The sequence below is a fragment of the Alligator sinensis genome, unplaced genomic scaffold, assembly GCF_000455745.1.
Source record: "Alligator sinensis unplaced genomic scaffold, ASM45574v1 scaffold165_2, whole genome shotgun sequence".
In the NCBI taxonomy this organism is placed as follows: domain Eukaryota; kingdom Metazoa; phylum Chordata; order Crocodylia; family Alligatoridae; genus Alligator; species Alligator sinensis.
This window is the reverse complement of record NW_005841965.1, coordinates 1,594,547-1,620,717: the sequence shown is the minus strand read 5'-3', so window position 1 is coordinate 1,620,717 and position 26,171 is coordinate 1,594,547. Positions and strand designations below refer to the sequence as shown.

General features: G+C 41.5%; 1 protein-coding gene across 5 annotated transcripts in view; it reads left to right on the top strand.

The window, feature by feature from the left end:
• The window catches only part of LUZP2 (leucine zipper protein 2), a 488,403-nt gene that overhangs the window by 340,504 nt on the left and 121,728 nt on the right, over nt 1–26,171 (top strand). For all 5 annotated transcript variants that reach the window (XM_025200387.1, XM_025200385.1, XM_025200386.1 and 2 more), the window contains 2 exons: nt 15,535–15,597; nt 22,601–22,663. In XM_025200387.1, the coding sequence (XP_025056172.1) occupies nt 15,535–15,597; nt 22,601–22,663 (126 nt within the window). The remainder of the gene's footprint in view (nt 1–15,534; nt 15,598–22,600; nt 22,664–26,171) is intronic.

Here is a 26,171-nt window from a genome sequence, read left to right as displayed (position 1 = left end):
CCGCTCTCCCCCGGCTCACCCTCCACAGCCGCGCTGTCTTCTGGCATCGGTTCATCCCCGGGCTCTTTTACTCCTCTGCTGTGCGCGCCAGCAATCGGCTCTGGCGTTCCATGCCTCCAGCTGACTCCACCGGCCCGGCTCTCTCCCGGCAGCCACGTGCACGCCCCGCTCCTTGCCGAGACCAGCTCTTTTATCCCTGCCAGCTGATGATTAGTGCTGACATCACCCGCCGTCCACAGGTGACTTGAGGCGTCATCCCGGCCATGCACAGGCTTCTCCAGCCATCCCTGCTCCTCCTTGCATCCTGCAGTGAGTAATTTATTTTTTTCCTTTCCTTTTACCTCCGCTCTGCCCTCTGTCTCTGTCTCTGGGGCTCCCTCCATGAGCTCAGGAGTTTCCTCGGTCTTTCTCTGCCTGTGACACTCTTGAATGAAAGCTTTATCATGTAAACTGTGGGGAATAAGAATGAGTAATGGTAACAATTAGGTAATCCCTTGTACTTTTAGAGTGTCTCCATTCTCAACATCTCAAACCATTTAAAACTTACCAGCAAGACTGGGTAGTCCAGCAAGCCCTTTTGCTTTCGTCTAGCATATTTTTTTAGTAAAAGAATAAATTAAAATAAATCGACATCTTAAAATGTATATTTCAAACATGCTTTGGAAAGAAATGAACAAATGCTTTGGTTGCTATAACTAGTGAGGTGGAAAATTCTGCCCAGTATCCAGGATCATTCTCTCTCAAATCAAAAATGATCTTGAGTTACTTTTAAAATGTTGCTTTTTTTAGTTTTTTGGTTTTTTTCACTTGACTGAAGTTGGCTTGCTTCTGGTCCTGAACTCATTCCTTTTCTTTCCTTTTGGTTGGGGGGGATTATTGCCACTGCAAGCCCACTGGGCAACCCTTGTAAATCCAGCAGGCTAAGGCACTTAAGGGAACCCATCCCTACCCTAGCCCTGGAACAATCTGTAGGGAAGGCAGAGGCCCCCAATGGGACACTTGTCTGCCTGTACAGCAATGCCAGGAGGCTGGGGAATAAACAGGAGGAACTGATCCTCCAGCTGAACAAGAATGACTACGATCCCAAAGTGATAACAGAGACCTGGAGAACTCGACCTATGACTAGGACACAGGTATAGATGGCTATAGGTATAGATAGGGAAAAAAAACTCACAGCATACTTACAGGCTTGGCAGTACCACTGCTGAAAGAGACTTGGGGGTCAAGATGAACATGAGCCACCAATGCGGTGTCACAGGTGGCAAAGCAAACAAAACCCTGGCTTGCATCTATAGATGTTTCTCAAGTAAATCTCAGGATGACATCCTCCCCGCTGTACTCGGCCAACTCTGGGCTTTGCAATTCAAGAAGGATGTTGAGAAGCTTAACAGAGTCCAGAGGAGAGCCACGCACATGATCAAAGGGCAAGAGAATAGACCTTACGAAGAGAGGCTGAGAGCCATGGGACTCTTCAGTCTGGAAAAGCACAGGTTCATGGGGGGCCTGGTGGCTGCTTATAAGTACATAATGGGAGTACATCAGGATGTGGGAGAATGTCTGTTCACCAGAGCACCCCAAGAGAAAATAAGTACCAACAGTCATAAACTCCTACAAGACCATTTTAGGCTGGACATAAGAAAAATTTTCTTTATGGTCCAAGCCCCCCAAGACCTGGAATAGACTCCCTCCAGAAGTGGTGCAGTCACCTACTCTGGATTAATTCAAGAAATACTTGGATGTTTATCTTGCTGGGATGCTTTGACCCTAGCTGACTTCCTGCCCCTGGGGCAGGGGGCTGGACTTGATGATCTTCAAGGTCCCTTTGAGCCCTAACGTCTATGAAATCTATGACATCTTTTGTTTTCACTCAATCTATGATGACATATGCAGGATGATAAAAAGGTGTACCCAGGGAGCCTCATGCCATTTCATTGGTGTGAAGAAGTAAATTTCTTCTGCAGAAGAAGATCTCCCAAATCATTGTTGAGGTTTCTTGCCTACCCCTTGGTGGGTGCCTACTCAGATGGATTTGCCAAGAAGGAGTAGGAATGGCAAATGTCTCTCATACATAGACTGTTGTCTTTTGGTTCATGTCTAAGAAAATGTTAGATTATAAGTAGAAGCAAGTGAAACTACTTTTGAGTTTTGATATACAAAGGCTTACAACAGGAATACTGAGACATACAGCAGGAAATGGATTGACAATTTCACTACTACATTATGACCTATGTCAGTTCTCCTTGAACAGTGGAACCACTCTGCTTTTATTTCTAAAAGCAAGCCACTCTATTGGGGGGGGAGGGGGGGGGACAGCAGAAAAGAGGCAACTACTGATGAAGTTGCTTCATCCCAGACAACCGTACTGCTCAGGCAAACATATCCTGTACACCCTAAAGCGATGCGTCACTGACTGACCCACATACCTGCCTGCAAGTTTACAGAAGTATTGTTGTTCCCAGTGATCAGACTGAGGCTATAAATCATCCCAGCACAGAGCCATGGCTAAAATATACAGTAGATTTTCATTTATGACACACATGCACCTCATTTGAGGTAACTAGATTAAGAATGAAACAAAGGCGTGGATGCCTTCATTCTCTCTTCTGGAAATATTAGCTCACATCACATGGGAGAGGTGATTAGATGTCTTGGATGAGTCCTTAGGTTACCTTGGCGGGGGAAAGATCTTATTCCTAGTGGTAGGAAATAATGGATATGTATAATCAAAACATACAGATCTATTTATTTGAAGAGGTTTCCTTTAAGTCAATCTGTGACGTAACATGGTCTGGATAAGACCATTCCTCTGATACTCCCCACAATAGCTCCGACAGAAAAGTTGCAAGGTCAATATAAAATAATAAGTATTTTATATTGATCTTGGAAGGTTCAGTCTGAATGATCCTAGAGCACTTCAGTAAACTGTTCTGAACACAGCCTCATCACTGAAATGTAGTCACTACTGGGGCAGAGGCCATCAGTTAATCCATCACATAAATGTTCCACAACAGTGCAGGGAAAGAAACCTTTGGTCAATAATGATGAAACCAACTCCTTTTGCCAGAAAAGGATCATGGTATCTTTATTGCCATTGAAGAGCACATTGAATTGGAGTTCTTAAGGTCTTACCCAAAAAGCCCCATGCATAGAAAACTGCACAAAATTCAATCCATCTATGTTGGAAAGACAAAGGGCTGAGTCAAACCTGCCAAGATTAAAGCAGACTCACTATATTGTGTTATATGAAGCACTCCAAACATCCTTCAATACAGAGCTAATATCCAAAAATGGTCAAGGTAGCAACACAGTGTGTCATCTGATAAGGTCTAGGTATTTGTTTTTGGTCTGCTGCTGCTTTCTGTTGTCCCTCATCAGGGGCCAGTTAACAGCTACTGTTTAACATGAAATGGAAAACAGTTCATCTTGGCAATTGGTCCTGTCACTTCCTTGCCGAGTACAAAATTGTGTTTTTGGAAATGAGTCCTATATGAAATGGTTCTGAAGATGAGTGGGGGCTCCACATGGCTTGATTTGCACTATTCATCAGAGGGAAGCAAAGCCAAATGTGTCTTTTACAAAACAAGCCACTCTTGTTAGACATCAGATGAACTGTTTAAATTGGCATTGATTGCTGGGAATAATTTTCTGTAGGCAAATGCGATTTTCTTTAGATTAACATAGTCTATTCTCTTACCGATTAGAAGTCTTGGAGAAATCATTGGTTTGTTTTGTATTAAGGCTACCCATGTGTATGTTTTCTCTACTGAGAAATAGTTTGCAATAGTATATCAAACTCTTAGTAAGTATTGTGTGCCTGAGAAGATAAGGCCATTTTTTTAGTTTCCTAAATGTAGATTTCGGCTCCTAATTTTAGGCAGTGAACTTTAAAAATGTTATCCTTTATCCCATTTATGCATCTGGGAATAGGAATAATGATACTTTTACACATATTGAGCTAAATGTTATTCAGGGTAGATACAGACTAACCAAATAAGATGTGCGTATAGAGTACAAGCTTTTGTGAACCCAAGTTCACTTCATCATATCTTTTTCAAAATGTTATTATCAGTCATATTTATGTAATTTGACTTAAACGATGATCTTCTAACACAATGGATTTCTAACCCTTTCAATAGAACCAGGTAGAATATTTAAAAAATATGTGGGAGGATGTAAGGAATTAGTAATACTTAGTCTGGAGAAAAAGAGATTAAAGGGACATGTGACTGTTTCTAAATATTTGAAAGGCTTCCATAAAGGACGAGGAGGAAAAGATGCATGCAAACAGTTTAAACTGCAGCAAGAGAGATTCACATTGAATTTCAGGGAAAAATAATCCTAATTATGAGAACAGTAGGAGAATTGAACAATCTGCCTTTGGAAGTTGTTAATTCCCCTTAACTGGAGGTTTTTAAGAAATGGCTAGGTAAACATCCATCTAGGATTTAGGAATGATTATGAATAGCAAATATTGAATTTGTACAGAGTGTGGAACTAGCTCTATGAAAATGCAGGTTCAGTTCAGACCCTGAATTGCTTTCAAGCCTGAATATTTTATATAAAAATCTTTTTTAAAGAAATGTTATTTATGTTTTAGTAACTGAAAAAGATAATAAATGCTAGATTTGTGGATACCCAGAATTGAATTTTTTATTATATCCATGCTATATACTGAGTGACAAAGAGAAAATACAGTATTTAGTAATATAATTAAAATTGTATTATAATGCATATGCACAAGAGGGTGGAATCAAAATTGCAATTAAATTGCACAGGCAATTATAAATATGCTTTTTATAACTTTTCATTCTTTGATTTTGTACCTTGAATGACATTATATTAAAAATAAAATATTTAAATTAATTTCTAAGATTTGTATAAATAAATAAATACTATATATTGATGGAATATATCATTATGCATGATAATATATCTATTTATACATATGTGTACATATCTGCATGTGTTACTGTTGTGCTATATACAATATATATAGCCAATTGTAACATACACACACACACACACACACACACACACACACACCATATTTACTGAAATCTAAGACAGCCTTGAATTTAAGATGACCACCCCCCAGCCCCCCTCCCACCAATAACTAAATTCTACATATGGAAAATCTATAAATTTGTTATAATTTTTCATGCATTTAATCTAATTAATTATTGAAGGACTATCTTTAATTCATCCCTCCCACCACTGCCAGGGGACAGGCAGAGCAGGGCAGTTGGGAGGTCAAGCAGCTTGCCCCCTGCTTGTCTGCCCCCTGCTTCCTGTTCTCCTACAGCCTTTGATCATCCCCTTCCTCCCAGCCTCTACTTTCCCCCCTTCCTGCTTTTCCCTTCCCAGCATCTGCTTTTCCCTTCTTCCCAGCCCCTGTTCTCCCTCTGCTCCATGCCAGCAGTTTCTGTCCCTGTTCTAACCTGGGTTGATGAAGATGGCCCCAGCCCAACCCCTGTTGCAGATGTGCATGCTGTGCACCACTGCTATGGGGCTGTGTTCTGTGCCCAAGATTGCAACATGTACAGAGACTGCCAGCATAGAGCAAAGGTAAAGAGGGGAGGGAGAGAGAAAGGCAGGGGAGCAGAGGCTGAAAGGTGGGGAGAGAGAGACAGGGAGAAGAAGGTGCATGATGGGAGCTAGCTGGGTCAGAAGCAGGCAGCAGCTGTGGGCAGGGGATGAAGTCCAAGCCACAGCAGCAGCCTGCCCCATCCCCCCATACTCGCTCTGAATTCTAAGATGTGGGGCTTCCCCCCCATGTAAATATGGTATGTAGATATATACACATATATATGGTGCACAATCATAACATTCACCTTCTATTATGCATCAGCTAAGGGAGTGGGAGTAACCTCTGAATTTTTCATGCTGCAGTAAAGTCTACTATCACTTGAACTACAAGTGTAGCCACATTTCTAGCAGCACTGAGGGGCTGGGTTGATAAGGATGAAGTTATATGTTACATTTAGATCAAACTAAATCTGTGGAATGTTAAGGTGTGTTGAAGTTAGAGCATGTTGTGAGCACTCACACATTAAGGCTAGGGACAAACATTCAAAAAGCCTGAGTCTGAATTGATTCAATTTTTTCAGGTTAATCTTTGCAGGCCCTCCCTTCCTTCCACAGCATGGGGCTGGAAGTGGGGGAGGCATGTCCAGGCTCCTGCAGGATGCTGTGATTAGCCCAGCAGGGAATTGGTAACAGTAAGTATGTGTAGATGAAATGGGGGCCCTAAGTTGAAGTAGTGGGTTTTAAAAAACACAGCTTCAATTTAGGGCTGATTAAATTCCCATGTTGTGTGTACACCCCGCTGACTGACTTGCCTCTCTGACGGGGAGGGGAGGGTGAGCTGCTAGTGGGTGGAGCAGTCCCTAAGCTTTGGGGGTGGGGGGCCTGGTGCTTCCCTCCGTGGCAGCAGTGGCTCCCCCTAGGTGGCACCCGCCTGCAGGCACCTCACTCGGGTGGTCCCAGAGGGCACTGCAGCTATGGAGGGAAGCACTGGGCCCCCACGCAGCTCAGGCAGGCAGGCAGGCTCTGGGGGCAGAAGGGAGATCAGGCTTGCCACTTTTCTTGGGCAGAGACTGCTTTCCCAAACTGCCGCCAGGCTGCCTGCAGGACTTCCTGCAGAGCCCCTGAACTGCACAGAAACTGGTGCTTTGCTCCATGGCTGTAGGGGCAGCAAACTAAAACTTCTCAAAGGAATTAATTTTGGTGTGCCCAAAGTCATTTAATGTGCACTATGCCTCCGAATATCCTACAGCAGCTGGAATTAATGCGCAATACACCACTAAGGCATGCAAACACCGACACCATTAAAGTGGTGCAAAAGCATTTAGCCTAGTTTAAGGTGTCATGCACACATGCCTCTCATTTCGTCTACACAGGGCCAGTGTTTATCACCCAGTTAAGAAAAAAACAGAGGGACATTACCAGCTACTTGTTGATTCTGCCTGTTGATTCATCACTGACTGTAGCCAACATATGGTCTGCTAGCTAATACACAGACACCTCCACAGCAAGGCAAAGGGGAGGAGGGAATTCATGCTTATCAGGGAGTGGTGGGAGCGGGAGCTACAACTACAGTGGTGGTGGTGGGGGGGGGTAGTCCTGCTGTGAAGCAGAACACTCCGCACAGACCAGAAAGCATGCCGGGATGCTGGGGGTGTCTGGTTTAACTTAAACCAGCAAGGGGATAGACTTTGCATAAACTGGTTTGAGCCAAATCAGTTAAGTCTGATACTACATTGAACCAGGTTTATCTCAGACTGATTTATGTGCACTGAACATCTGTTCTGTTACAGATTTAAACCAGTTTCTGATCACTTAAACCAGTTTGTGTGTAATGTCTGTCCCTAGCCCATGGGTTAATACCTGCACAGCTCTGACTTGCCAGTAGAGGGCTGGCAAGCAGAAGCATGCCTAGGAATGAAGTCACATGAGCTTTATGCCTGTTTGGGTGGGGCTGGGGGGAGCATTTCATCCTGGGATGATGCGGGGCTTCAAAATGCTCGTTTTATTTTTGTGGAGCAGACTGTAGGTACCTAACATGAGTTAGGTAGCATGACCCAGTGTTAACCCATACCTGAAGTCACAAAACCTTCAGATGCTCAGAGGGCACAAGTTAAAACTTGTGTTTAAGTGCCCTTAGTATGGTCTAAGTATAATGTGTAACTTCACCCTCATTCTACTTGGAGTCATGCATTCTGGCTCTACAGAAGTGAGGATTGTATAAAGTCCAGCTTCTCTCTCCCGCTTATATCCAGAGAGACCCAGAGTAGTGATGGCAAGGGCTGCCTGCATAGATGAAGCTTTTTTGAATGTCATAATATTTGGTTACTACATTGGTTTTCTAGCAAATTTTTCTTCATTAACAAAAGTGACAGAAAACAAATGGTCATTCTAAAAGTTTAAAATTCCGCTCAACCTGAATGAAATGATATAGAATGAAGAAAAAGCATTTTTCTAGTCAAAGGATTTTTTTCCTGCCAAATATCAGAGGCTGAGATCTTGCAGCTTCTGCAACCCTGTCAGCCTACTTAGGGTTACGGTTAGCTCTCATAATTATTAATTCAGTCTATTCTCTTCTCCCCTTTCCATTTCTTGGTTACAAACTTCACAACATTTTATAAGGTCAAATACAGCATTAGTATTCTTAAGAATAAGGCCTGGCTTTTCCTTAATCAAAAAAAAAAAAAAGGTGTGTGGAGTGGGGTGGGGCTGGAGGAAAATGATACCCTGGGGGTTGGAGTTGCTTCATATTTTTGGGCATAAAGCTTTGTATTACCACTGGCTAATTTCTATCAGGAGGCTATCACTAAATGCTGATTGTTGCCTAAAGTCTTTACCTTTTCTTAGTATTATGTATGTATTTACCATCAAGTGCCTAGCCAGATGTATCAGCTACTTGGGAGGGAGATAATTAGGATTACTACACATTTAATGAACAACCAAAGCAGGGCTGCAGCTGCAGCTAAGGTTATGGATGCACTGAAACTACTGGTGCAAAGAAGTTAAATAACAGAAGGAAATGAAGTTTTAGACCCAGATTACAGTTGCTAAATGTGCTTAATGACATGATGTTAAAACATTTCAGCTAAGCAGTCTGATGTACACATTTAAAGAGACCTAAATATGTTTAACTAAACATTTAGTTTGGATATATTAGACTACTTGCCCTAAATCTATGGATACATGTCTAGTTGAAGTCATTATTGTATATTATTTAAGGAGATGCTAACTATTAAAAACAGACTTACAGCTGTTTAAATCATTATAATTTACAAGCATATTTGGTAAGAAAATAATTTTTAAGATTAATAACCAAAAGTACTTTATAACAAATAAAGCGTTGCATTAACACTCTTGCCAAATTTTAATTGATACTTTTGGGTTATCAAGCGTGTTTAAATGGAAAACAAATCTTAAATCCTTGTCTGAAAACTAATTTGGAACTTTTGTCTTGTCTCAATAAGGATTTACAACCTCAGAGTTTTTCTGATTAATTAATTGAATTAATTACCAAAATCCATTTTTGAAAAAACAGCTATGGAATACAAATGTAAGCATGTTTTTCACAAAAAATGCAGTAAAGCAAGGCTTCTGATCAGATCAGGCTTAGATACATCATGAAATGCAGGTTAAGCATACTTCAGCTGCTGCTGGAAGAAATTATCAATATTAATCAAGATGCAAAATAGGACCTGTCAGTGCAATGTAATCAGAGCTTAGTAAACACCAAAGAGCACTCAACTAATTAACAAAGAGTATATCTCCACTGGACAACTTTCCATTTGAGGTCTTTACAAAACTCAACTCTGATCATACTAAAACATTTATAGGTGTACCATGAATAGTTGCACACTACATCTTTATCCATTATTCTGTTGGCAGTTTTGCATTCTTATAGCAAAAAAAAGAGAAGAAAAATAGAAAAGAGGAAAGAAAGGTTGACTGATTACATTTATGGGATATAGTGAGGGAGACTTTTTCTTTTTGTCTCTCCAAATTCATTCTGTTGTTCTGATCTCAGATATTTAGGTGAAATCAGTTCTTAATTCGTCTTTTTCAGCCCATGCCTTTGTCAAACTGCATGTGTTTGAGACCTGAAGATTCGGACAGGCCATCCAATAGATTCCTTTTTCAGTGGAGGTGATTAGAGATTCAGTTTTTGACTAGGTCACAGGTGGACTCTTCACAGAACAGCAAAAATATGAGCCAGTGAATTAGTAGATCATTATTAACAAAGATGCTACTTCTGATCGCAGCAATATTCCTACTTTTATTTCAGGACATGAAGTGAACTGCCATGTTCTGAAGTTACAGATTCAATCTTGCCCCAGGTCAGTTGTGGTCTAAACATGAGAATAATGACCAAGACCCTTCTGTAAAATGGAAGGTGATAAATCCAGGTATCCTTCAATCCAGTACCAGTGATGCTGGTACTGTGATGGAGTGATGTGATGGCGGTGCTATGACAAAGTGCACCTGTAACATACCATTTCCCAACTAATTTATAACCAGAGTCTGGTGACATAAGTTAGACTGGCTCTTAAACTAGAGCCAGGGTAACCATCTCATTGGTTCCCAGTTTTTACTCATCTCTATCATAATACATTGTCTCACGCCATGTGGCTTGTAAGATTCTTGAGGTGGGGGGTGGGCATATTATTGATCTGTGTTTATATAGTGTCTAGCACTATGGAGTCCTGGTTTATGACTGGGACTTCTAAGGCTAGTGCAGTGCAAACAATAATAATAGTAAATGTGCCATAATTGCTTAATAGGAGACATTTCCCCCCCCCACACAATGTTTTCTGGCAAGCATATCTCAGTGTGGGATGAAATCCGGGGAGCTCTGATCTGAGTAATATCCTAGTTACTTTTCATTGCTTTACAGTACTGTGAACACCTGTGTCAAGCAGCTTGAAACGATTTATCATTGTTGAAGCAGCCTGTGTTAGTGAGTAATAGACAGGAACAGAGTAAAATGCGTGAAACAAGATGCTGCATTTTGTCATTACCCAGGAATTGTGCAAAGGGGGACATAAGAGAGTTTAATAGAGTAGGAATTTCCTTGCAGTGGCTTTAATAAGTATGTTTGTTCAAGTAAAAACGACAAGTGTCTAATTCGCAAATAAGCTTCCATGGTTTCCAGTGGAACATGGACCAAAATCTAAATTGACGTACTGAATCCAATTAATATTCTTTCTCAAATGTCAGCATATTTCCGAGGCATAATTTTTGAGAATTCTGTTGCTTTTCAGTAATAAATTTGCATTGCCACATTGTGCTAAATGAATCAAATGTGGTGGATTAAGTTTCATGTTTATGGTTCATTAGCACAAGGAGAATAGGCTCACTGTCTTAGTCTTTTCTCATCCCTTTGACATACATTTCTAGATTCAGCAAGATACCAAGTGAAAATGAAAGGGACCAGCTGCAGCTGGAATTTTCCAGTGTCTCTGGCTTCATTCTTCAGTGGAGCAAAATACCCAGCCCCCACTACCATCCTCAAGAAACCTACCCTTTCCATTATAATATGTAACTAGAAAAATCTGAGTATTATCTTTGAAACATGCATGCACAGATTCATAACAGAAAGAATAATCCAGCAGTTTATAAAAACTGCTGAAATGCTTCAGTGGGATTAGGTTGAAGTGCATGTATAGAGAATTTGACTCAGGGTTTGTACTTTCCTGCCCATAGGAGTTTACCTTCCTTATCTTAAGCCACAAGCCTGAGCTTCATTGTGCTTCTAAGGTTTTTCCTGTGTGACCTGACCCTTAGTTCTACCATTAGAGAACCTGACCTATTTACACACAGGATTGAAGGTAGTAAAGCCACATCTTGTTTTCCCAAGTGAGTCCTCAGAATGGCTCTGCTCACCTGACAGTCAAAAACAGGTATTGTAAGGAATCCTAACATCATTATTTACCTTCTAAACTTCTGGACATTCTTCTTTGTGATAGATGTAGCTCTCACCATTTTAAGATTTTGTTCTTGTGTGTTTTAAAAAAAAATATTTAATTCCTATAATTCCTATAATATTTCATTCCTATGTTTTAACTTAAACATACTTATGACTTTTCACGAGATGATTGTCTCCAGATTTGGGGGGGAAGGTTCAGTGGTGCACTTGCACCTCTCTCTGATTCTTGCTCCACTCAAGGTTTAAACCAACTACCTGGCAGTGGTAACCACATTTCTAGTCAGGCAGTGCTGAGGGAGTCAATTTACTTAATGGTTTATTCTAATGTATTAGATGTATTCTAAACTCTTCATTCCACGGGTGTTAAAAACCCTCTCTTCTTTTTAATGGTCTTGATGTTGCACTGATCAAGCTGTCTTTTGTTCTGCAGCTCTCCTGTCTGTTAGCTTCTCCTGGTAGCATTCCTATTTCACAGCCTTATTTTAACTCATTTCAATGCAGTTATATTTTTTTCTTCAATCTTAAACTGAATAATATAGCCATAGGCCCCTAATGTATTAGTAATGCTTCTAGTTTATTTTTATCTGGAGAAAAATACATGTTGTTTTATATGTGATGATGTACCACACCCTTTGTATCCCCCACTCTCCCTTTTCAAATCCTATATCCTTCCATGTCCAGATCACATCAATTAATACACATTTAGCTATCATTGGACTGCTCCACAGAAACAATACAAGTTCAAGACTCTGGGGAAGTGAGGGGGCCAGGGACCGGGGCTGGGACTCATAATCAACTGATTGTTGGTCCCAGTCCCAACGTTCTACTGGAGTCTTAAACCGGCTCTGGTGCTGTGTTGGTGCTAGGACTAATATGATTGTTAGTCTCAGCTGTGTCACCACACTAGAGCCAGTTGAAGAGTGCCAGTGGCTCACTCAGCAGATCCAGAAGGAGGTGCAGATTCAGTGGCAGGAGTGGTACCCTTTACCTGGCTTGGATCGTCATATCTCCCTTTGCCTGCTGCCAGTGGCCAGAAACTGAGCTCACCCTGGTATACGAGGGTCAGGAACTCCCTGGCTGGCCAGTGCTGGGCACACAGTGGGGAGGGTTTGGGGTCCAGGCATAGGGGTTGCATGTCCTCACTTGCAGACATGAGAGCTGAGGTAACTGGTGCTGGGGTCATTGTCAGGTGTAGTATACAGCCGTCTCCAGCAAGCAAGCAAAGAATCCATTTTTTGCTACTCCCAGCACTGTCTCCCTTTCCCAACTTCTCCCTCTTCCCTTCCCACCTTTTGCATTCAAATCATTCACTCTACTTTATACACTCCTCGATCCATATCCTTTCACTGCATTTGATGAAGTGAACTTATGTTCTTTGTATATTTTATTTAGTTAGTCTATAAGGTACATGCCTACCCTGCCTTCTGCTTGACTTCAGACTAACACTAACACCTAACTACCCCTCTGTGCTCATGAGTTATAGAACAGTCAGCCTAACTTTAATTCCTAAAAAGATAATGAAACACATTTCTTAAACAATCATCTCAAGCAGGGGCAGGCAATTATTTTGGGTGGAGGGTCACTTACGGAGTTTTGGCAAGCTGTCGAGGGCCACATGGGTAGCCCTGCCCTTTGAGAGGAGCCCTCCCCTCCCCTTCTCAGTTGCCATCTTGTGACTGGAAGTCCTGCCCCCTAACCTCTGACCTTTGCCACCAGAAGTCCCTCCCCTTGCCTCTGGAAGTACTCCTTTCAGCAAGGGTTTTTGCCATCTTGGAACCAGAAAAATACCAAATTATATTCTAAAAAGCAAATATCTACAGCATTCATTAATTTGATTTCAAAAAATATTTTTGTCCTGATTTACATGCATTTGTATAGTATACATAAAGATGATTTCACAATAGCTTAAAATGAAGTCTTACTCTTTTATATTGTTGTGGGGGTGGGGGCATGGAGGGTGGGTATAGGTTTGTGGGGGCAGTGGGTGTGTGGGGGAGGCTCTGGGTGTCTGTGGGAGGTGGATAGGTGATGTGGGTGTGAGGTGAGGGAGTATGTGGGTGTGTATGTGGATATGTGGGGTGTGGGTGGGTATGAGGTTTGTAGGGGGAGTGTGGGGGGGAGGGTGGCTGGGGTGTGTGAGGGGTGTGGGTGTGGGGGTCTTTGTGTATGGCAGTGTGTAGAGAGGGGTGGGTGCATGTGTATGGTGAGGTGTGCATGTGAGATGCACTCTATGAACACACACACACACACACACACTCTCTCTCTCTCTGTCCCTCCCTCCCTCCCTACACATGCACACACGCGCACGCGCGCACACACACACACACACACATCTTTGACAGGCAGCCAGGAGCAGATAAATATTAGTTTTCTAAATGTTTTAGGGGCCCCATGGGCCAGATAGAATGGTCTGGCAGGCCAGATCCAACCCCCAGGCTGTATTTTGTCCTCCCCTGATCTAAAGGATGCTTTAGATATAGACATCTAAAGGACACTGAGGTGAGAACAATAGCATAACTCAGGCGGATGACTAGGGCAGTGCTAACTCTGGGGCTGGGGCATGCAAAACCTACTTTTACCACAGCTCATGGCTGGCTAAACCAATGCCACAAACAGTGAGGCAGCTGATGTGGCCCCATGCATAGCCACTATCCAGGACTTGGAGCTGCCCTGTGATGCCTCTGGGTGATAAACCGGCCAAGATAGGTTTGTAAAGAACCAACTGTTCTATGACTGTGAGAATATTCAGAAAGTTGTAACATTTACCAAGCAATTTCTGCCCTCTTCCTTTTCCCTTCTATGTACTGTTTGAAACTGAACTCCTTCAGATTGACAACATCTGAACAGTTTGTCAATTTTCTAAAGATGTCAGTGCATGAAAAATTCATTTCCTTAGTATAAATTATACAAGTTTAATATTAGAGTAGCTTCGTATTTAATTTTTTTTTTTGAATCACAAGATCCATTAGTAACTATTCTAGCTTTTTCATGCAGCTCCTTAATGTCCCACACATAATAAAATATGGATTACAATAGACTACAATATAATAAGAAAGACAGGAAATTGAAATCAAAACAGTGATAAAGAACTTGGTACACCTTTATTGTAAAGGGTTTGAGAAATGGTGTGTTATGTGTGTTGAATCAAAATGAGCTTAAATTATTTGATCATATCCTCAGCTGGTACAGATCAGTATCCTGTGATTTTAAGTCAGCAAAATTATAATGATTTGCACCACCAGCTCAGGAAATAGTTCATGATATTCGTAATTCAAGAGGGAAAAAGCAATTAGAAAAAATAAGAACAACAACAATAATAATGATGATAAATAATTTCCAAGACTAGGTAGTTATATATGCAGTGGATAAATTCTATAAGTCAATAAGTTGACTATTGACTCAAGGACAGTATATGTAAAAAGAAAGAATACAGAAAAAAATAGAGGGCAGTATTATCACATCAATGAAACTTTGTTTTATCAAGGATATAATTGGTTTTCAGTGCTCTAAATTAAAAGTGAAATTTAAAACTGCTTTGATAGAAAAACATATTGAATGTGGGATGTGAAACAAAGGAATTCAGTCTGTAATATTTCATATTTTCTGCCAGTTTACATTAAGAAATTTTAAGTACTAAAAGAATCTTTGAATCCAGTCTTTAGGGTTAAAATGGTGAGATGCTGGACAAAATCCTTAACTGTTGGCATAGCTCCTTTACATTCGTTGCTGAGTTATGCTAAGTTACAAGGCTCTTCTTGGGAATATCTCCTTTTGCCTTTTTCTTATCTTGTCCAGTCTAAATAAATGTCCTTCAACTTAAGTGGTACAGTGTTTTGAAATGTTATTGTGGACAGTCCTCCTTCTGTGAATAAATGTATTAATCCAAAATTGATAGGCCTTCAGAAGTAGAACAGAAAATGATACTATACCATCATACATTTATCTTGCTTCATGGCTGTTTGCGTCCTCAATAAAATTCTCAGGACTCTATCTATGTATGAAATAAAACCAGCATGTTAAAATATTTAAAAGATTCCTTAATATTTTAGCATTCCTCGGTGTTCTTTTCTAAAACTGTGTTCTTTTCTCAGAACAAAAGCCTGAAAAACAAACTTCTGTCAGGAAACAAGCTTTGTGGTATTCATGCAGAAGAGGTAAGTACATTTTGTTACTGTTCTTATTTTAAAGCATCCAGAGAGGGAACAAGAAAAAATACTGATGTCCACCATAAAGAATGTCACACAGGGATTCTAGAATAGCTAATATACTAGTCGAGTCTATCTGGAGCTGCAGTTCATACAGCACATGCTCCTCTCATCTCCTTTCATGTAGTTACATGAGCATACTAGAATGGACCAGAAAATAAAATGGAGCCTTTAGTTTTGGACAAAGTACAACAATAAGTTTAGGTGTGAAATCATTAAGAGAAATTGTACAGAGAATCTACAGGTAAATCTAAACCGCTGATTTTGCCATTTGTCCCTGATACCAAAAAAATAACTCCATTTCTTAAGTAAGTTTAAAAATTGAATAAAGAATGAAATAATATTAAGATTCAAACATGATATTACTTTAAAGCATGTACAGCACTTTAAAAATTAGAGTATACTATTACTTCTGTTAAAGAGCTTACAGCTATATGCAAACAATACAAAGGCCTTGCTTCTGCAAACAGTTGAACATTTGAATAACTACTCATCTGAGCTATCACATTGGCTACTAGTGTGTGCCTCTCAACTGAGTAAATTTATGCATGGATTCAATTAGCTCCCTTTAGTCAATAGGATGCTTCTGTGGATTAACCTGGGATTCCTGCCACTGTCAAATAACAATCAAATCCCAACCCCTGAAGTTCAGGAATCACTTAAGTGAAGTCAAGTTGAAGTAGAATAGAGTTGCAGAAGCACAAAGCAGAGGTAAATCTTCAATGAATCTGTATTACAGTGCATGATTGCACTGGAGCTCTGAACAATCATACAGCTCCTCCTACTCTCCCCTATCTGTCTTTCCTGAACAGTTTATGCCTATCCATGACAGTGCACCAGTCATGCTTGCTATCCCACCAAGTCTCTGTTAATCCAATCATGTCATAGTTCTGGGACTTCCAATTCTTCCTGCTTGTTTTCCAAGCTCTGTGCATTTGTGTACAGGCACCTGAGGTAACTAGGCAATTGCTTTACTTTCTCAGGAAGTTCCCATGTAGTCCTCCTCAAAACCCACAGCAGAGGACTCATATGGGAGTTATACGTATGGAATTTAAGAAATCTAAATCAGTGTAGTTCATTATGGATCAAGAAATGCCCTTCTGTTCCTAGAAAAACTGAAGAATCTGATGTGCAGGATAATTTCTTTGGTTGTATTTCACAAAGGAGTAGTATTGCCAAGAGGGAAAACTGCCATGGGGATTTTGTGTGTGGCAGACTTGCCGATGGTAGCCCGGTGCACTGGCTTTGGAAAAGTTTGAAATGATTGGTGGGGTATTTCCCCTTCCCCCAGTAATCAGGTGAAGGCAGGGGAGAAGTTTGCCCCACCCCTACTCTGGGGTGAAGCAAAGAGCTGGACCTGAGAGGGGACCACCACCTCCCTCTCTCTGATTGGTCTGTTTCCAATCCAGGGGCAGAGCTCCTGAAGGGAATAAAAAGGCAGTGCGCCCAGCACATGGGCAGCTGTGTTGAGGGACAAAGAAAAGGGTGGGAGAAGAGTTGGCTGAGCTGGCCAGTGGGGGGCAGAGAAGTAACCCCAGAAGACCCTGAAGACGGATCGTCAGACAGGAGTGACAGGGGGCTGCATTCACCAGCTGCGCCATGAGGGGGCACAGTGTTGGTGCACAGGTGCTGCATGGAGGGTCTGGGAGGGCCTGGGACCCTGGGAGCTACACTAGATGGCCCAGGTCTCTAACCCCCTGTAAGAAGCAGGGTGAGCTGTGCACAGCCGGTGCATGGGGGGTCCAAGAGTGGACTGAGACCCCAGTGCTGCACAATGTGGCTCAGGTCCCCTCCCTCAGCATGAGGCTGGACATGTGGTGCACAGCTGGGGCATGGAGGGTCTGGAAGCAGACCAAGACCCTTGCACTGCAAAAGATGACTTGGCTCCCCAACCCTGGCACAAGGCTGGGCTCACAGTGCACAGCTGGTACACAGAGGGCCCACGAACAGACTGAGACCCCAGCACTGCACCAGGCAGCTCAGGTTTCCAACCCCAGGCACAAGGTACATGGAGTGGTACATGGAGTGGTACACAGGGCCCCCAGCAGGCCGGAGGCTGGAAGAGCCGCAAAGCAGCTGAGGCCTCTCTGCTGAGGGGAGAGACGTCTCACTCTGGAAGACAAGGACAGCCTTACTGGGCCCTTGGAGGAGTTATGAGTTGCCTGGGAAGGGGATTCCCACAGGGGAGGAGGGTCTTTCTCCCCCGTGATGAGCAGTTGGGATATTTAGGTTGGTTAAAGGGGCAGCTGGGGTATCTGGGGCCCCCCACTCCCCTCCTCTCATCTAGGGCCACTCCTTCTCATGGAGCATTGCTATTGTTTATTTATTTCCCCTTGGGCCCTGTGCATCATATTTTATAACCCTGTGCCTCAGATTTTGTGAACACGCACCTCATGCTTTGTAGATTCATATTTCATTAGAGTATAAGATTGCATGACGTTTACTGAGAACTTTGCTTCCCAGATCACTCACCTGCATCCAGAGTATTTGTGTAGGTTATATATTTATTGCACGTAGTTCCCATTTTTTTTATATAAATGTTCAATTTTTAACTCTTCTTATATATTAATACATGTGTATATAGATAAGTCTCAAGACATGTCCTGGCTTTACTGTAGGGGAAAGAGGAAACTGCATGTAGTAGGCAGTTTCACCCCACAGTGCACCTGTCCTGCTAACATTCCCTTCAACTGGAAAGAGAAGTACATCATTGAGTACTACCTGGGCTACATGTGTCTCTTCCTACATGCCAGGTGCTAAGTTTCTCTGTGTCGATGGTGCCCAACTCATCCAGTCCCACAGACAGGATGAGTATACACGGCCAGTGTGTGGGCCAAACCCAGAGTGTGGAGCTAGTCTGCAAGCCAGGTACAGAGCATGGAACATATGGTCCATGCAGCTGGAATTTGGTGGTAGCATTAATTGTTGTGGCTTCTGGAGCTGCGGCAGTTGCTGCTTCTCCTGCCACCAATTATCTGGCCCTGTGAGCCAGGTAACATGGCTCAGTGGTCTGCATCCAACCCAGGGGGCTCACCAAAGGTCCAGAAATTTGGCAGCAGGATGACTGGTGGCAGTGCTCCTGCAGCCACAGCAATTAACACTGTCACCACTCACCACACTTCTAAATTTCTGGACCCATGGAGATCCCTGGAGGCCAGAAAATGCAGCTCCATGAGCCAGATCTTGGTCACCCCTGCTTTATGCCACTGTGATGAAGGAAGGTGCATTTGAGGCATAGCAAGACATGCTGGGAGGGAGGAGAGAGAGAGTGTAGTCTGAAACCCAGCCATAACTTCCTGTATTGGATGATGAGTTACCTTAGCAACGATTACAGCCATAAAAGCAATGCAGATAGTTGTGTTTATTTCTTAGGCTAAAGCAGCATATTAGAGGAGATTCATTCTCTGCATATTCTCACATTATTTTCAGATTGATACACAACCTGAAACAACATTAATGTGGGAAGGGGGAGGGGGGGCATATTTTAATTCTGTGAAATGCCAACTGACCCCTGTGGGGTCAGCTCCTGATGTCTTTACTAATTCTGTTCCCTTAAACAATGAGGGATTTTATTTCTCTAAAAACTAAATAAAAATGTAGGGTTTGTTTATGAATTCCAAATAAACTACTAATTTATTAAGCCCATTGTGGCCAACCTAGCTAGCTACATTAAAGCATTAAAAAACACCCATTGACATGTAGAACAATATGAAACATCAGTGGAATTGTTAGACTGCATGGTGTAGAATAGTATTGTGTGGTGTGGTATGTCAGGGAATCCCAGTGAATTAACTTCTGGGTTAACTAAACAAGTGTAGTGGTAGATTGTGAACGTGTTTTACTTTTTAAATTCCACAACATTAAATTTCATGAGTAGCCTTTATGAATGTTGTGCTACACTGACCACTCCAGCTAGGATGAAAAAAGTTTCCCACAGAGTCCTTTCTGCCTACCAAGGAATCAGCAATGTAAGAGAAGGCAATACATTGCAGAGTGTATTTGCACTGTTTTGATTAGAAGTAATAGGCAGGATTCAACCAGCATGCTAGCACTGCTTTGGTAGTATCCCCTCACCTTGCTGATTAAATTCTCTTTAGTCTAAGGAATAGTGTTTGTGTATATTCTCCTCTCTTTTGCTCTCCTGAGTGCTTGTTGGCATCCTGCTGTGTTGACCTCACTGTGAAATGGAGGGGCATAAGCTACCTATGTTGTCTTGTTACCAGCATAGTAGAGAGCAGAATGCTACTTTATATCCATGAATTATGGCTCTGGAGATAGAGAGTCACATAACCTGGTGTAATTTATATTGGTTTTGCATACCAATGTAAATTACACTGGAGTCAGATACAGACTTACTCTATTTTACGTCCAAGAGTAACGTGAAATAGTTTGCAAGGAGGCAGGGAGAAGGGCCTCTTTGCCTTTACTAAATTGTTACCCTTGGATGCATATGGGCAACGGGTGAAACTGTCTAAGAGCAGATGTAACTTTAAGTCATTTTAAAAGGAGAGAGAGGATTGCTACTCAGTGTGCAGGCCGGGAGCGACCCGAGCCCTTTTTCATGCTGCACGCGGGCTGTGGCCAGCAGCCCAGGCACGCCGGGTCGGAGAGGGAGGCCACCGCGCTGGAATTAGGCACAAACGCGTAGCGGTAGTTTTAAAGATTGTTTACTTACACCGAGATGGCAGTGGTGCAGGCTGGAAAACTTGCTTGAGTTGCGGTTACAGACAGACAACAAAACAAAACTCGAACCTGCAGGGCACAAGGGTACGTCGCAAAGGGTTCCAGCGACGGGAAGATACAAAATACAAGGGTACATTGCAAAGGGTTTCGGCGACGGGAAAATAAACCTGCAGGACTCGAACCCGGATAGAAGAGCTCTGAGGCCAGTCGTAAGGGCTCACACGAAGTTTGCTAGGCTCCGTGGGTTCTTCTGTTCACTCACTCACACGAAGTTTGTTAGGCTCCGTGGGTTCGGTTCTCTTGCGCGCGGGAAGGGATACGTCTGGACTGCGCTCGGCGACGGGGAGAGGCTAGAGGTTGATCAGACCTCCGTTGCCTGCTTTAAATGCACTGGATCTGTAAGGATCCGCAGCGCTTAGAGATCTTCACACAGCGTGAAGTCTCCTCCTCCCTTGTTCGTGGAGTCCTCCAACTTGGGCGGAAACCACTCAAGCCTCTTCTACGGCTAGCAAGCCAATCACTAGCCGCCACGTGTGAATAATTTAGAACTGGCCAATAATGGGACTCAAATTAGCATACAAATGGCGGGAACTCTTTGCAATGAGCATTTCTGTGCTGCAACAAAGAAATGCACCCTGCAAAGAAAGCTTAAAATTGGCGGGAAATTCTCCCTTGCACCGGGGTTCTCTTTTGCAGCAGAAAACTCCACTGTGCAAAGAAGCTATAATTTAGCGGGAACAATTTAGCAGTGCTGAAGCACACAAAAACAAAAATCACACCCTTTGGGTTGTGACACTCAGGTGTACACGCTAACTGTTATGATGCAACTGTTACATAGGTATGTACCTGTAGAAGTTTAAATGAGCTAAATCATTAACTTTAAATAAAACAGGGTTAAAATTTATACCACTAGAGGAGTGTGCAAACATAACATTTACATCATAAAAGCTTATGCCACTATCATTAGATTCCAGTGTTATATCTCTCTATAGCCTTAAAAAACATGCTAGAATGTTACCCCTGATTCATTCAGGAGTAATCTTCCACTGGATTAAGTAACTTTTACCCCGATTTAGGTTTTTGGGGGGCTTTTTTACACACCATGGTAATGCCAATTACATAAATACAATATTCAGCATCCTTCAGTCACAAGGGCTTTTTTATCGGACACCAGCCCACTCTTCACTTTCAAATATCTCTTGAAGTCACACATCTCACCACAAATACACAGGATACAGAGGAATGGATTGGGCATATTAATTCTCAGAGATTTTGTGCATGTCAAGCCAGTTACCTCTCACTTGCATTGATCCAATTTCATAAGGCCCGATTTTGTCCTCTGTTATTAGAGTACAATATTGGCATTACTCCAGTTACCATCAGTACCAGTGGTATATTTGGTATTAAACAGCCATTTTGTTTAATCAGTCTTGGGACTCCATACCTACCAAGATAGTACCTTCTCTACAGACGCAGGATCTCTCACACTAGCTGTCCTGCTGGCCCTGTGACTTCTATCTTTTTGGCTTTCTGGTGGACCAGGTTTAGCTGGAGAGGAGTCATAGTCCTGTAACTTGTTGGTTAGGGATACTCTTGGATGTAGATGTGAGTTCAAACCCCTTCAGATTAAGAGGGGGTGGGGGGTGGCTAGAACCCAGATCCCTTATCTTGAGCAAGTATTCTAATCACAAATTATTTATGGTGGAGGATGAGCTTTACACAAAATCAGTGTTATCTGTTAGGTAGTTGCCATCATCCATATCGGTATCTTTCTACTTAGTTCATAAATCCTGTTATGACATCTGTGTGTTAAGTGGTCAAGACAAAGTAGAAATCTTATCATACAGATATGTTTTTGCATGTATTGAAACACCCATTCAAATGTGTGGGAAATTATATGCCTCTTGGGCAGTAAAGAAACTGCCTGGGGTGGGATCTAAGTGCTTCTCATTAAAATGAGTATGATAGCTGTTGGATTCTGCAGAATGAAGTAGAAGACCAAGAAAAAATTCTGTCTGAGATGGATGAAGCTAGTTTTTGTATGTATTTTAAGTGAAGATTATCATTCAACTTTTCCTTCATTTCAGTAATTAATTTAGACACTGTCCTGTCAAAGGATTTGTATATGTACATCTCCAAAAGGCTCTTATTATATATATTTATAAAATATCTTTCTTTTTCAAGAGCTGAATTCCATTTCCACTGTCAGAACTTTCACAAATTCTTAAATGCAGCTTTAAATGGCTAATTTATTATCCTTTACTTTCAGTCAAAAAAGATTCAAGCCCAGCTGAAGGAGCTTCGCTATGGGAAAAAGGATTTGATTTTTAAGGTGAGTTTATATCATCAAAGTTGGCTAAGGTATTTACTTATATTCAATATAACAGTGAAATCATCTGACAGTATGATAGCTGCCTTTATTGCTGAAATATTAGAGAGTCATTTCCCTAACTGTCATCATCATGAAAGGAGATCAAAATACTAAAGGACAGGCATGATTCTTGTAATATAATTTCTGAAATCTCCACTACTTTAATGGCTTTTCCCTCAGACCACTAAACAGACAATGTATGTTGATAAAATGTTTTCTGGGGCAAAGGTAGAGATATTTCAGGGCTTCAAAAATCCTCTATTATGTTCATCCATTATTTAAAATTAAAGCAAAAAAAAAGTTTCACTTACAAATATTTACATTCAGATGCCTACATAGAATAATATCTTCACACCCTGCCAGTGATCCAAATCTCTTCCACTCTTCCACAGATTTTCTGTGATTCCACAGGAAACACTTTTCATCATTTTTGTTAGGCAATAATTTTATGGCTGCCTGGTGGTTTCTGTTTGATTAACAGTTCTTCTGGTTTATGGCAATGTGGGTTAACTTTTTTAAAGAAAAACCTTCTATATTGGCAAGTAGAATGCCTTGTGACAAGCTTGGCTAAAAATCTAGAACAGTGTGTCTCATGACCTCCTCCTCTTTCTCCTTCTTCTTCCCCAGGAATTTGGGGAGCAAAATTTGATCTAGAAGCCAGGTAAAAACCTTTAAGTCTGATTTTTTTCCCTAAATTCTGGCAATTCCACTTGGGATTTTCCCTAAGTTGGGTCCAGAGTTCTAGTTCAGGCCTATCACTAGGAAAAATGCTGAACTTCAGGTTCAACTTGGATTTTAGGGGAAAGATTGAAGAGGAAAAAGGATGATATTATTTTAACCTAGTTGAGTAGGAAGAGAAAAGGCTTATTTTATTTACCTCTGGCAGTTTATTACACATAATTTACATTACGTAGGCACCTAGGGGGACTCTGTATCACTAAGAATTGTATGATATTTTAAACAGAAGTTTGCTAAGAAAAGGAAAGAAAGTAACAGAACTTTAGGCTAAAGGTCCTCTGTTGAAGGGCAGCAAGGTTAGATGCAAGCAATTAGATTTGGGAAATTCATTAAATGGATTACTGTGTTTATAGTTCAGATTTGGACTACTCTGAATCAAGTCTGAGCTGTAGCATGTTATATGCATACATTGCAGAATGAAGAACATCATGTTCTAGGCTTGGGTTGGGAAGCTTTTCAGTTGTTTTTGCCCATCATCAGATTTCCCAGTCTTAGCAGAGGAGAGTTGATGTTTCTGATGCTATGCCCTCCTGTTTAAAGGTTATTTTCAGTTCCAAACTTGAGGGACTTAAACAAGAATGGACTGAATCATTACATTCTTAGCTGCCCTGGCTGTTTAGTCTTCTGCCAGCATCCTGACAATTGTGGTGGTATTTCCTTTTCTTTTTCATGGTTGACATTCCATTCCACAAGAAACTAATTTGTCTATTGATCTCAGATATTGAGGATAAGCAACATCCATTATTGTCAGTGTATTTCTGATCCAGTTGCAGCTGTAAGAAGAAAACAAGGGGAGAGAGAAAGAAACTCTCTCTCCTCTATTTTTTTTCTGTGAATCATCTAAAATTAACTTCATTGCAACAAAATATTACTAGATTATAGTAGATAAACTTTTAAAAACTAATAATACTTAGCTCTTATAAATCATTTCATAGCATGCATTTTACAAACATGACCTAATTAATCTTCATAGAGATCCCAGTGAAGTATGTAAGCACCATAAATATAATTAACATCATTTGACAGATAAGCAAGATGAGACATGCAGGCTAAATGTTTTACCCAAGGCCATACAAGGATCCTGTCCTAGCTGGTCTTAGAATTCAAGAATTCCTGGCTCTCAGCCCAGTGCACCATCTAAGTGAGTATTCTTCATATAAAGTACTTAGACAATTAAGGAAAGAGAAGAAAAGGCCATCTAGTACCAAATTTTCAGATGTGTCCCGTCATTTTATGACTCCAGTTGCATGGCTAATTATCTCAAGTAGGCATTCATTTTTAATTATAATAATACTCCTAGGACCCTGATTCAGCAAAGCATTCTAAACACAGGCTAAACTGCTTTGCTAAATCAAATCCTGTGCATATTTTCAAGCATTTGTAATTTTTTGCCGTTGTCACCTATCTGTATGATCGTACTGCACTTTTTGTTCTGAAAAACAGAATTAGTTTAATTAACATAAGGATAAAATCATTGGTTTCTATATGTAAACCACAAAATGGATATGTAGATCTGAAATACATTTAGGATACTAAAAAAGAATATTCAATAATTGCATTCATGATCCAATTTTATACATCTCAGTATTGTTTCTGAATCTTTTGTCTGACCCTTCGTATGAATTGCAATATGTGCAAAGTGAGAAAAAATCATTGTTCCTATCTGAGTACCTATTTTAGCATATCAGTTTGTTTTATGGTGTGTTTTTAAATGATTCTGCTTCACAATTTCAGCAATGCAAATTTCATGTACTGTTTAATCCATTTTACTTTTGTTCATTTAAGGTAAAATAATAACTTTCTTCATATAATAAAGAGGATGACATGATAAGAAAAGCTTTGGAAAGTAAAGATAAAACAAAGAGGAACAAGAAAGAATTTTAAAGTGCTACTGGCTGAGATTATGAACATATGCGGTTTAGTTCCCTTGACCAGTAGGGCCAATCTTTTTGGCAGATGTGCCACAAAGTAACTCCACACTATCCCAGGATGTGTCTACATTAGACATTTACTGTGAAGCAAAATAATTTAGCTCCACAGTAAATATTTCAGTGTCTACATGTGCACCCCTGTTAGTGCACAGGAAACTAATAACAAGTACTATCCTGCTTCAGAGTGTTTCTTCATGTGCAGCAGCACACATGTAGATGCTGACCTGGCTGGCTAGGGCACAAAGGTGCTTCAGTGCGGGAGCTATCGCCAGCTAGCCCCATGACCCAGTAAGCCCCTCCACAGCACATGGAGCTGGATTGGAGTAACCCTGGGCTGGCAGGCTGACCCCCCTGGGCTCCCTGTCAGCCAGGGCTGCTCCAACCCTGCTCAGTGTGCTGCAGTCTGGCTGCACGTGTAAGCTGCGCACACCCAGGAGCAATAAGCTCTAGAGTTTATAGCTATGCAGAGATGACCTGATCAGGGTGCGGGGCCCAGGACAAATCAGCCTGTGTGGGACCCCACCCCAAGACATGAGGAAGCCAGCAGTGGATTTGGTGGGAGGGGTGTCAGTCTGATCCCTTTCCTCTTCCCAATCTGCTGCTCTGCTTTCTACACTCTGGCCGACACTCCCTGCCTGATCTGTTGTCTGTTTGTTGTTTCCTGCCCTATCTGCCATCTTTGGTCTGTCACATGCCACACACAAAGGCTGTCCAAGCCACTTGACGTACATGTGCCTCAGGTTGGCTACCCCTGCCCAAGACCTTCCTGATAATTTCTACTGGTACCTTTTAATTACTTG